Source organism: Berghia stephanieae, chromosome 3, assembly GCF_034508935.2.
Source record: "Berghia stephanieae isolate SIO BIC M18660-M18661 chromosome 3, UCSD_Bste_1.3, whole genome shotgun sequence".
NCBI lineage: Eukaryota > Metazoa > Mollusca > Gastropoda > Nudibranchia > Aeolidiidae > Berghia > Berghia stephanieae.
Window position 1 is genome coordinate 41,987,994 of NC_088362.1, and position 12,500 is coordinate 42,000,493.

At 37.1% G+C, this 12,500-nt stretch overlaps 2 protein-coding genes across 2 annotated transcripts in view; one reads left to right on the top strand and one right to left on the bottom strand.

Moving 5' to 3' along the window:
• Positions 1 to 1,343, top strand: part of LOC144967753 (uncharacterized) — a 6,120-nt gene extending 4,777 nt beyond the window's left edge. The window contains exon 2 of the mRNA XM_078905344.1: positions 1 to 1,343. This exon is cut by the window's left edge and continues 1,873 nt beyond it. The gene's annotated coding sequence lies outside the window, so the exon portion shown is untranslated.
• A 181-nt stretch (positions 1,344 to 1,524) lies between these two features.
• The window catches only part of LOC144969238 (N-acetyllactosaminide beta-1,6-N-acetylglucosaminyl-transferase-like), a 16,159-nt gene continuing 5,183 nt past the window's right edge, over positions 1,525 to 12,500 (bottom strand). Inside the window, exons 4-6 of the mRNA XM_078908350.1 lie at positions 6,362 to 6,492; positions 3,884 to 4,117; positions 1,525 to 2,033 (exon numbers count right to left, since the gene is read on the bottom strand). Of these exons, the coding sequence (XP_078764476.1) occupies positions 1,747 to 2,033; positions 3,884 to 4,117; positions 6,362 to 6,492 (652 nt within the window). The 3' untranslated portion in view covers positions 1,525 to 1,746. The remainder of the gene's footprint in view (positions 2,034 to 3,883; positions 4,118 to 6,361; positions 6,493 to 12,500) is intronic.

A 12,500-nucleotide genomic window follows, 5' to 3' on the forward strand; every position in this document is an offset into this window, starting at 1 on the left:
AAATGTTTAAAATGCATAAAAACCCGCTTGTTCCAAATGTAATCAATTGATTATTTGTTTGTTTATGTATAATGCGTTTATTTTAGTTGATACCTAAATGTCAATGTAAAAGCTCGCAATGCCTGTTTAGATAGGGTAAAACGCTATAACTGCAATGTATTATTATTAATATTATTATTTTTATTATTATCATCATCATCATCATCATCATCATCATCATCATCATCATCATCATCATCATCATTATTATTATTATTATTATTATTGTTGTTGTTGTTGTTGTTGTTGTTGTTGTTGTTGTTGTTGTTATTATTATTATTATTATTATTATTACTATCATCATCATCATAATTATTATTATTATTATTATTATTATTATTATTATTATTAGCGCATCCGATTCTCTGCAAGCTTCCTCAGTTGAAGCATTGATAGTCCTGCCTCTCTCACTTCTCTGCCACCGGTCCTCTTTGTGTTTCCTTTGATCTCCCGACCTCTTTTGTCCTCTGGTTGTTCCAATTTAGAGCCTGTCTGGTTACATTATTTGATGGGTCCTCTCTGAGGGTCTATCCATTTCCTCTTTGACACATAATATTCTCTTGTTCAGCACTGGTTGATTGTCTTCTGCAGTTGACCTAAAAATATGTAGTCAGTCCATCTGATCTTCAAGACAGATTGTAAATATTTTCTGACAGAAACTTGAATGATAGATTTTGTCACACTCCAGGTATCTGAGCCGTATAAAAGGACACATTTCAAAATAGAGAAGAAAAGTGTGTTGTCAAGAAAATGGTCCCTATCTCATTGGAAGTGTAAATCTGCTCTTCCGGAGCTCTGAATACATACCTTGAGTAAATGATCTTCTGGTTATAGAGTCCTTCAAAAATTGATTGATTTAAATGACCCTCATCTTGGAATAAATTCTCAAACATGGGAACCCCGCGAGTTTTATCTAAGTCCCAGGTTTGAGAATGTTTGCCAAGATGAGGGTCATTTAAATCGATCGCGATTTCAAGTACGAGTTTTCTGCCAAATTTTTAACTACGTGTATTCCCAGAGCACGAGAGTTAACTGGGTAATAATAATATACGATTCTAAAACTTGCTTTTTGGAATTCTGGGCGTGTTCCCAACCACTGCACAAGCTTGCGAGTGCGCGTTGGGAACAAAGTTCGAATTCCAAAACGCATGAGTGTAAGAAATCCTTTATTCTACCCCTCAGTCGATTCCTATTTCATCATCTTTGAATAAAAGATATCTTTGAAAAAAAATCCAAATGATACTTCCTTTTTGAAGAATCTGATTTTAGTGAAATTTACACTAGATAATCTGATGTCACAAATTATGATTGTAAACATGATATCTTTACGCATTACTGTAATTTATAATGGAGAGGGGTGGAATAAAAGCTATTTATTGTATTCGTCATGGAAAAGAACACAGCAGAAACCAGTGGGAGGGGAAATAGGAAGGAGACGATGGAGGTGGATTGGGCACACGCTTAGAAAGAATGACTCAACTATAACAAAGAAAGTATTGGACTGGAACCCTCAGGGCAGAAGATCAAGGGGAAGGCCACGAAGAACATGGAGAAGAATTAAAGAAGCTGATATACAGAGAAGTGGTAAGACCTGGAATGAGATAAAAAAAAAAAAAAGTTAGCTCGGGATAGAGAAGGATGGAAACTGTTTGTCTGTGGCCTATACCCTGACCCAGGGTGAAAAAGGCAATGATGATGATGATTGTACTAGTCATCAACAACTGCTGGTAGAGCAAATTTCAAATCACGATAGAAATCCATGTCCCCAACGTATCCGGACACAGTCCTGTTGAATATCATCTGGTCAAGACAATGCAAGGCAGATGGATGATGATGCAGGTAGAACTTGTTGGCGAACAAGGCGTGTGTGTTCAGCAGAAGGGGGATGTCGGCGGGGGAAAGGATACATATTTCTCGGACAAAAACGGTGGCGCATGCGTTCTCGTCCTTCCAGATAGCGAAAGTAGCTAGATGGGGTTTGTTGCTTGGAATTCCTGAAAGCAGAAATTATGTGAGACTGTCGTCATAAATGGTATTGTTTTGGTTTCTGTCCGTAATAAATCAATATCATAATCATTATCATCATCATCATCATCATCATCATCATCACCATCATCATCAGCATCATCATCATCATCATCATCATCATCATCATCATATTCATAATTAATTATCATTATCAATTTCTTCATCATCAACATCATCATCATGATCATCATCATCATCATCATCATCATCATCATCATCATCATGATCATTTCTTGACCAAATCCTTCATCAATATCAACAAATTATATTTTTTTAAAAGGAAAACTACGATTCGATCCTATGCTGGAAAGTAGTTTACGGCTTAGTCTTAACATAATATTGTCTGCACATCATTCAATTTACCTCCTCCTCCTCCTCCTCCTCCTCCTCCTCCTCCTCCTCCTCTCCTCCTCCTCCTCCTCCTCCCTCTCCTCCTCTCTCTCTTCTTCTCTTCTTCTCTCCTTCTCTCTCTTCTCTCTCCTCTCCTCCTTCTCTCCTCCTCCTCCTCCTCCTCCTCCTTGTACTTCTTTCTTCTTATTCTGAAGACTAAGTTTCAGTCTTTAAGGAACTTTGGATAGTGAATCTCAGCTCTATCCTATAAGGTCGACTGAGGTTTTCAGTCAGTTGTTCTGATGATTTCTTGTGAACAGTTTCATTCATCATTGATGAGGACAATGGCTGAAGATTTGCACGCTGTTTCTAAATTCTGACATTAGAATGGGACAGTTTTTATTGATGTTTCGATGAGGGATTTTTTTTTTTATTCGAAGTGACTCGAACCCGAAACCTTTAGTTACCAGGCAAAGATCATGTGATAGTTTCCGATCAGCATCAATAAAATATACCTTATCTTACATAGCTGGAACCACGCTGCGGTGGTTTTGTTTCAGTCAAAATTATCAATTACAGTAACTTTAACACATCCACTTCCTGAAGAAATGGTTGTACAGTACTCGCTGGATTCCAGCATGATCCAGGGAGAACCAAAAAAACGTGCTGAAATCCGATGCTCATGGGAAGTAACGACTTATTATGAATATGAAAAAATTTGGTCACCCAGTTCCAGTGTGCTGTATTGCAGATCGTGCTGGAATTCGGGCGTGATAGAATCGTGCGGCTATGTGGTCTAGTGCTATGACACTCGATTTCGGATCGAAAGATCCTGGGTTCGAGCCTCGCTCGGCGCATAGTTGAATCCTTGGAAAAGGCTCTTTACTCACATTCTCTCACCGTACTCAGGTGTAAAATGAGTACCTGGCCGTTAACAGCGTTGTCTCTGTCGGGAAAGAATGTAATATCGCCTGACAGGCGTCGTGTCTCGTTCTACATGTTACGTGTTGCTGTTGGTTTGGGACCCTTTGTATAGCGCTCCGAGCACGTTTAGTGGATATTGCCCGCTATGCGGTCTTGCGGTTGACGCTCATAGACGGTCCTGGCTTGGAGTCCCGCTCTGAGAGGCGCATAGTTGAGTCCTTGGAGAATGATCTTTACTTACATTATCTCACAGTGTTCAGGCAGTAAAATGAGTACATAGTCGTTATCAGCGTTGTCTCTGTCGCAAAAAAAAAAAAAATAATGTTATATCAGCCTATCAGGTGTCATGTCTCGTCCTACATGTTAAGTGTTGCTGTTGGTTTGGAACCCCTTGCAAAGCGCCGTGATCTATTTTTATGTACTTTAGGTGCTCTGATTTGGTATCAGGAATGTTGTATTTTTGACACGCCCATTTGTGTATTTCCGACTTTGTTCTTCCGTACTTTAAACTAGACGTCTAAGATGTTACCTCATACTCAAACAAACACAGATCGTTCCTTACCATTGTATCCACCGGGAGCTCTAAGACTCGGGTTGTGATTCACCATTGCCCAGAAGTATTCGTCTGGACTGAGAATATCTCGTGTCCACTGCAGCAAGCTCCTCACTCGATCATCGGTCAGCACGAAGTTGATAAATGCCCTGGAATAAGAATTGTACGCGCTTCCTTTCACAATTTTTAGCTTATGGGGTGGCGGTGGGTGGTCAATGTTGGTCATTGTCATCTTCAAGTCACCTGGGTAAAATAACGGATAAGTCTTGTCGCAAATAGAATAATTGAATAAGATCAGTGGCGTGGCATGCTTACAGTATAAGGTGGTTCCAGAATCAGAAGAAAATGACTTAAAACATGATATATTTGTAAATACAAAAGAAAGAAAAACATTTTAAGAAAAGACTTATTCAAATAAGTAAGAGCTGGCATTTACCATTTCTCAGTTTTATTGTTTATAAATGCTGTAATCCATCCTTAAAAAATGGATGCAATTCCAGGCACCAAAAAAAAAAATCAATATAGCCACGCCCCTGAATAAGATTTCATTCAATTACAACAAGATGAGCAAATGATATGGATAGTCAAAATGGAGGATATGATCACGAAAGTAATACCGATGAGGAGGATGATTGCTAGCCATTACTGAAATTAATGTCCTTGCGACACCGATGTTAGTTATTTTTAATAAACCACGTTTGGTACAATATCGAGCATAATAATCTGTCATCGTGGTTTTTCGCGGCCGCAAAATTTGCACTTTTCCGCAATTTACCGCAAATTTTACAATTTTCATGAAAAATCTAAATTTTTCACCATTATTTAACCCGAGTGGGTTTTTTTAAAGTGGCGAATTTCCGAAAGTCAGCATCGTCCCTTTCTTTCATTTTCTCAAAGCTCCTGGTCTGTTTAAACTGCTACTGGAAGCTGCCCCGTCTGGTTTTTAAACTGCCATACTACTTACAGTCGTTACATTGCAATTAAAAGGAGTTTTGATATAAGATTAAGATTGATGTTTTAAATCATTTTTCTTTCTGATCTGCACCTGAGTGACTTTTGTGTGCATCTTCAGATCATTGTAGTATTTGGGGTCCCCGGGAACGAAAAAAAGTTATCCGATTAGTTAACAAAATTTGCTAAATTTGGCAATTTTTACGGCAAAATGTGACAAATTTTTCTATTTTTTTGTGGTAAAATTGTCATTTTTTTGTGGCAAAATTTGGCAAAATTTGGGATTTCAAATGGCAATTTTCCGCGATGCCAGAATAATAGCATTGTGTCAATGGAAAAGACAAGAGTGAGTAAATAACCGGCTATAGACAGTGATGGAGTATGCTTTGAGTGAGGGTAGATCATCTTAATATGAGGAACCTTGCATTATACCAAAGTTATAAATAAATAAAATAATCTTAATTCATGTACTAGTTTGATTGAGGATAAGTAATAGAAGTATAGGGAATGAGATTAGCGGAAGAGTAGCGTCCCTTGATTGGACGTCACCTTACAGAGAGAACGACAAAATGGTTTTGCCCTATGCGTCTCTCTCGATCTCGCTTTCGGTGAAGTGTTTCATGCCGCACAACCAACATGACGTTCTCTCTCTCTCTCTCTCTCTCTCTCTCTCTCTCTCTCTCTCTCTCTCTCTCTCTCTCTCTCTCTCTCTCTCTCTAATAACTTTTCCTATCGTGACTTCCAACCAAGGGACGCTACTCTTCCGCTAATCTCATTCCCTATTGAGAGATTATTGAGCATTATAAAACCACAAAATATAGAAACGAAAAGTGAAAATTTTAATAAAATACAATCTTGTTGAAGTCCATTAAGGGTTGTTTAAAATGTTGAACATACAATTAAAGTCGAGTTGTCCTTAAAAGTAAAAACAAAAAGAAGCTTAAATTCTTGATCGTGTAGTATCCAAAATAATTTAAACCGCTTTACAAGGCGTCTCAAGTCACAGAAACACAAGCATGTAAGGACGAGTCGTGACAAGCGTTATTATATTTGGACAAACCGTCTACTCGCAATTTTAAGTATCAAACACAAGAGTAACCAAAAACCTTTCTACATAATATATGACTCTTTTAGATCCAAGTCTCTAAAACCTTTCTACCATAAATAACTCTTTTAGATCCAAGTCTCTAAAACATTTCTATCAAAAATGACTCTTTTAGATCCAAATCTCTAAAACCTTTCTATCATAAATAACTCTTTTAGATCCAAGTCTCTAAAACCTTTCTATCATAAATAACGCATTTAGATCCAAGTCTCTAAAACCTTTCTATCATAAATAACTCTTTTAGATCCAAGTCTATAAAACCTTTCTATCATAAATAACTCTTTTAGATTCAAACCTTTAAAACATTTCTATGACAAATGACTCTTTTAGATTCAAGTCTCTAAAACATTTCTATGACAAATGACTCCTTTAGAATCAAGTCTCTAAAACATTTCTATGACAAATGACTCCTTTAGAATCAAGTCTCTTACCTGATGTTTGATTTCTAAATAATCGATATTTTTTCCTAAACCGGGAGGGAAGAGCTCTGAGTCCAGTCATTCCTTCAATGTCGTTCGCGCCGCGGAAAGTCTTAAAGATACGAACCATTTCCAGATTTGTCCTGAAGTAAAGCAGAAGGCCAGGATTATAATTTTTTTTAAAATAGACATGCGTCCACTGTGACCTGGTATTTGAGGGAACAAGATTATTATTATAATATTATAGTACTCTTTGGATTTCATCACGTCGAATCCCAGCATACTCTATGATACGGCACGATGGAGCTGAGTGACCGAATTTTATCTTTATGATAAGCCGTTACCTTCAATGAGCATCAGATTTTGGTAAGCTGGGATTCTTTCACGCTATTTAGACTCTAACGAGACAGTGCTAGAATCCATCGAGTACAGTAAAGCGTTTTCTCACATGCAAATGGACTGGTACTGATTCCGGCTTAATCAGATATTTTTTTTCTGATCCTCTAGCTACTTAGTGAAAAAGTGGTGGGGTCTTTTCGATCTGACAGAAAGTACTCCTCGGATATAATAACGTTCTATTTAAAGAACAAAACAAATTACTATTGTCCTTTAGAGTTGCATAAAACTTGGTAAACTCTGGTTCCATGAACCTTACTACTTTAAAGAACATTTTTTTTGAACGAATCCATGCAATAATCGTGTTAGTCATATCCCTGTTTCTTTTTTTATTTCTGTTCTTTAGAAAAGGTTTATTTTCTTGTGTTATTTTTTATATTCTTCCATTCTACCATAGCAGTGTTTATTTGACACTGTACTCTGTAGATTTCGTAAATCCACACCACGGGTATATGAAAGAAAAAGACTGGGACTGACTATGATATCTGTTGACTTGCACGTATAGGGAATGAGATTAGCGGAAGCGTAGCGTCCCTTGATTGGACGTCACCGGTGGAGAAGTTATTTGTAAACAAACCAACTACAAGCCAAGCGCTCCAAATACAAAATTTATTATTCATATTTCTGTCCAGAAATGCATAACAGTGATTATGATATGCATATTTGTACAGAAATATGAATAATAAAATCTGTATTTGGTGCGCTTGGCTTGTAGTTGGTTTGTTTACAAATAACTTCTCCACCGGTGACGTCCAATCAAGGGACCCTACTCTTCCGCTAATCCCAATCCTTATATGCTGGCAAGGGTGGCCTTGTGAATAAGCACTGCAATGATATTTGCACCTATTCTCAAGACGATTTATTTCATCTTGTAACAGAGTCAAGTTGAGGTAGTTAGTGACCAGATGTGCGATACTGATCGCAAAACTTTATCCCTTGTATGTTCAGTAATTTACACACATAACTCAATTATGAATGCGCTCACTTCATAGGCAGTGGTGGATATTGTAAAAATTTCATTGCGCGAGTTTTAATGTATGAAATGAATATCATCATGCTCCAAGTAGTAGGGGGAATTAGGTCCAAAAAACCCTTGAATTGTGCAAACAGGGTTGAAAGTATGAAAATTACATATGTTGTAAAATATGAAAAACCCTATAATTTATGATATAGAACCACTCTGAAAGATCAGTATTAGTTGAGATACAAGGTTTTTAAGATTAGAAAATTTTGAAATGGACGACAATAATTTCTTTCATTTTTATTGTGTAAACATTCGAGGCAAGCCGATCAAAGGTTGTTTTACGTCATCCTTTGGATTCCCATTGGTGACTATTTTTAGCGTCGAAGCGGATGTTTTCCTTTCCCTTTACTTTCGATTCACGAACCATACAAATTATTTAATCGTAAATACTATTCAATTTCACTTGTTTTAAAGGACGTTTAGCGAGCAATATTCTATAATATGAGATTTTTTCTGCATCTGATTTAATAAGTGTAATCAATTGCTCTAAAACGGACGGGCAGACGGGAAGATGAGCAGAGGGGTAGACAAAACAGACTAGCAGAACACGGCTCAATAAATGCCGATAACCGGTGTTGACAAAGTACAGTGCTCCTTCTCCCCTCCCCCTGTTTTCTTTTCTTTCCAAAAATACTGCTATAATCATTTTACGTGAGTTAAAACCTATTTCGGTCAAACTTGATGACAGTAAAGAGTAAGCATACCACTTTCATTGCTATAATTATCATCATTATCATCATCATTAACCACTATGATGCTGTATTGTGGCAAGTTATTTACTTGACGTTATTTACCGTTAATAATGTCCCTCTAGGAGGTATGACAAAGGGCAAGGCTATGAAACTCTTTTTGAAGATTTAACACAATTCAATTCTTTGGTTTGTGATGAAAACATGTTGGATGTATCAATGTTTTTAATTCATGAGAAAGAAATGAGATTATTGAAAGCTTAAAACAAAATGATGCTAAGTGGCATAAGTATTGTCGTGTAAAATTTAATGCCAACAAAATTAGGCGATTAGAATTAAAGAAATCTAAAAGAATTGCCATACAAGAATTCCAAACTTCGTCATTTGACTTGGAAGAGTCACTGAATGAATATATTTCGCAACCCATGAGAATAATGAGACAACGTTCAAAATTAGAGATTGGCTATAATAAACAAAAGTGCTTTTTTGTAAAAACATAGCATCGGGAGTACTCCATTCTGTAATGACAACAGATATGGAAGAAAATCGAGCTTTTGCTAACATGATATCTTTTATAGAAGAGAACCCTGCAACAAATGTGACGATCGACATAAACCACTGTGGAGCTTATTTCCAGAATTGTCAAAAATGTTCCAAAAACTCATCAAATGTTCATGTAAGAGAGAATGTATCGGCACCCGATGCAAGTTTTTAAGGTCCCGTTTTGCCTTGCACGGACTTGTGTCGATGAAGGGTGTGTGTGTGTGTGTATGGGGTGGGGGTGGGGGGAGGTGGGGGGGGGGGGTGTTAGGTCAGTACAGTAATGAGTAAAATTCTCTCTCTCTCTCTCTCTCTCTCTCTCTCTCTCTCTTCCTCTCTCTCTCCGTCTCTCCCGCTCACTCCCTCTCTCCCCTCTCCCTCCTCTCCCTATTTTATCTACTAGTTAGGTTAGTAGAGTAATGAGTAAAATTCTCTCTCTGGGTGGGGTTCCTACCTCCCATAGTGGGCAGGGAGGTACTTATTGTGTCTTCTATCCCCCTATATCTGTTTTCCAACTTTCATTCTGTCTTGGTTTTGTCCCAGCCCTGGTTGGGGTCCTGGCTGGGGAGGAAACAGTCAAATGCATAGTTATTGTTTTGGGAGATGATATTTTTTTCCTTGTCAATTATCTCTCTGTTATGTATTATTATATTTGTTATAATTTATGATGTAAGCATTTGAGTGTGTTCCTCTTAGTGGGGGCCGTGCTTGTGTCCTGATGAGACTTATTGGTGATCTCAAACTAAGTACATTGATGGTATGCTCTTGGAATCTACATCTGATCCCTATTTGTTCCCAGTTCCCTTTTGTCTTACTTTTTATTGGATGCTTTAATTGTAATTCTATAATTTTTTACTATCCCGTTTTCTCCCTTTTTACTGGCGCTGAAATAACCTAAACGTGTTGCAAGTGGCGTAAAACCCATAAAAACAAAACAAAACAAAATTCTCTCTCTCTCTCTCTCTCTCTCTCTCTCTCTCTCTCTCTCTCTCTCTCTCTCTCTCTCTCTCTCTCTCACTCCCTCTCTCCCTCTCCCGCTTTCTACTAGTTACAACACGAAATAATCATCAATTAGCTACCGTAAATGGTTACCGGTGTATTTAAAGTTTTAGAACGCACATTATATTGTCGTTGTTATTTCCTCGGATAAGTAATGCTATATAGGAAACAATAAAAGTGCTAAAACGCACTGTTCTGAGAAATTGCCAGAGTGGTTCTATATCAGGTGTTATTTATACGGGTCATAGCTACCTAAAACACTAAAAGGATTAAAAAGTGGACACTAAAAGGATTAAAATATTTAACAACAACAAACCTTGGGTCAACAAACGAGTTAAGTTATTTATAAATATGAAGAAAATCGCTCATATGAGTGGGGACAAAAACAAGCAGCACGAGGCAGAAAAACAATTAAAGGGTAATTTATGAAGAAAAACGTAAATATAAAGATAAAATGGAAACAAACCTTAAAAATTCAAATGCATCGCAGGCGTGGAGGATGATTAAAGAAATGGGTGGCGTTAACAACAAAAAGACAGATTTTAACAATGACACACATATGAATATCGAGGAATTAAATAAGTTTTACTGTCGATTCGACACCATTGACAACGTACTTTCAAAAATTAATATCATAACAAAAAATACGTCTCCTCCGCCAGAAATCGAAGAAGAGGCGGTAATCAATGTTCTTAAATTATGTAAAAAGAAAAAAGCACCAGGTCCAGATGGACTTAGTGAGGAACTCATTTCAAACTGTAACAACCAACTAGCTGTCCGTTCTTGCCTATTTTCCAACGTTCAATAGATGAACAGAAAATCCCAATTATATGGAAAACATCGACTATAATTCCAGTACCCAAAAAGAATCCACCAACTCAGCTGAATGATTATAGACCTGTTGCTTTAACATCAATTATTATGAAATGTCTGGAAAAGATTCTGAAAAGAGAGCTGTTGCAATTTATATATGACCAACACATACTTGATCCATATCAGTTTGCCTACCAACAAAATCTTAGTGTGGAAGACGCACTCCTCACAGTGATGCATTCAATATCAAATCACTTGGATGTTTCACCCGCCAACTACTGCCGAATCCTATACGTCGATTTTTCGTCTGCCTTTAATGCCATGAAAACCAACATATTAATTAGTAAACTGCATGCTCTAAACCTTCCCCATTACCTCATCAACTGGTATAACAACTTTCTCATCGATCGCCCCCAACATGTCAGAGTAGGCTCAAATATATCATCAGTAAAAACTCTTTCAAACGGATGCCCACAAGGGTGTGTAAGCTCACCTCTACTTTACATCCTCTATACAAACGATTGTGTGGCTAGCTTTGATAACTGCCAACTCATCAAGTATGCTGATGACACCGCAATACTCGGCCTGCTCAATGATTCCGTCTCCGAATTTAAATACACTGAGCAAGTTAGTAAATTCAGCAAATGGTGTGCCGATAACTGTCTAGAGCTCAATGTAACAAAAACAAAGGAACAACTGTTTGATCACAGAAAAATAGGAAAAAGAGCAAGACAAATAACAAAAATTAACAATCAGGCGGTTGAAACTGTTGAAACGTTTAAATACCTTGGTGTAATTATAGATAACAGTCTAAGATTTGAATCGCACACCAACAATGTCATCAAAAAATGTAACCAGCGCTTGTATATACTCAGAAAATTAAGGTCTTTCAATGTGAACAGAAAGACCATGATACAAATCTACAAGTCATTAATATTGAGTATCGTTTCGTTTGGCATCACAACGTGGTATGGAAGCTGTGGAACAAAAGAAAAAATCCAAACTACATAGAACCCTCAGAGAGGCTTCAAAAATAATTAACAAGACTTAGAAGCTTGACACAATTATATTAATGCAGTTGAGAAGAAATCTTTAACATTATCAACGAAAAGAGGCATCGCCTTAAACTACTATGATATTGCCTTTCAGAGTTTTTTGGCTTAGCAAATTATGAAATTTCATGCTTTCAACCCGAATTTGCACGGTTTTAGCCTAATTCCCTACTAAAGCGACTTTGAGAAGAAATGAATCTTTGCGTGTGAAATTATAAAACGTAATATGACAATGGCCTTAAACCATACGGTTTATGATTATTATAGAGTGGATTATAACAGATTAATTTCAGGTCAACAAACTGCTAGCAAATTATTATTGGATTCAACCGATTTGAGGACTATAGCCTAATTCCCCTACTAGAACGACTTCGAGAATTTTCCTGCCGTGTCCAAATTATAAAATGCGTCATTGGATCGTGGCAAGTACTTTTACATAGACTGTTTTGTATTCATATGATAGCAACAATGCAGTATTTCAACCACTAAAAGGTGTCTGCCTAAGCAAAGTACTTTTTTTGGATTCCACAGTACGTGACAGTCCTATTCTAGAAATAAAACCTTACATATTTCTGGTCATTGTGAATACTTATAGAAGTTCCTTAAGTTCAACAATTAACATCAAAAACCGGTTATGC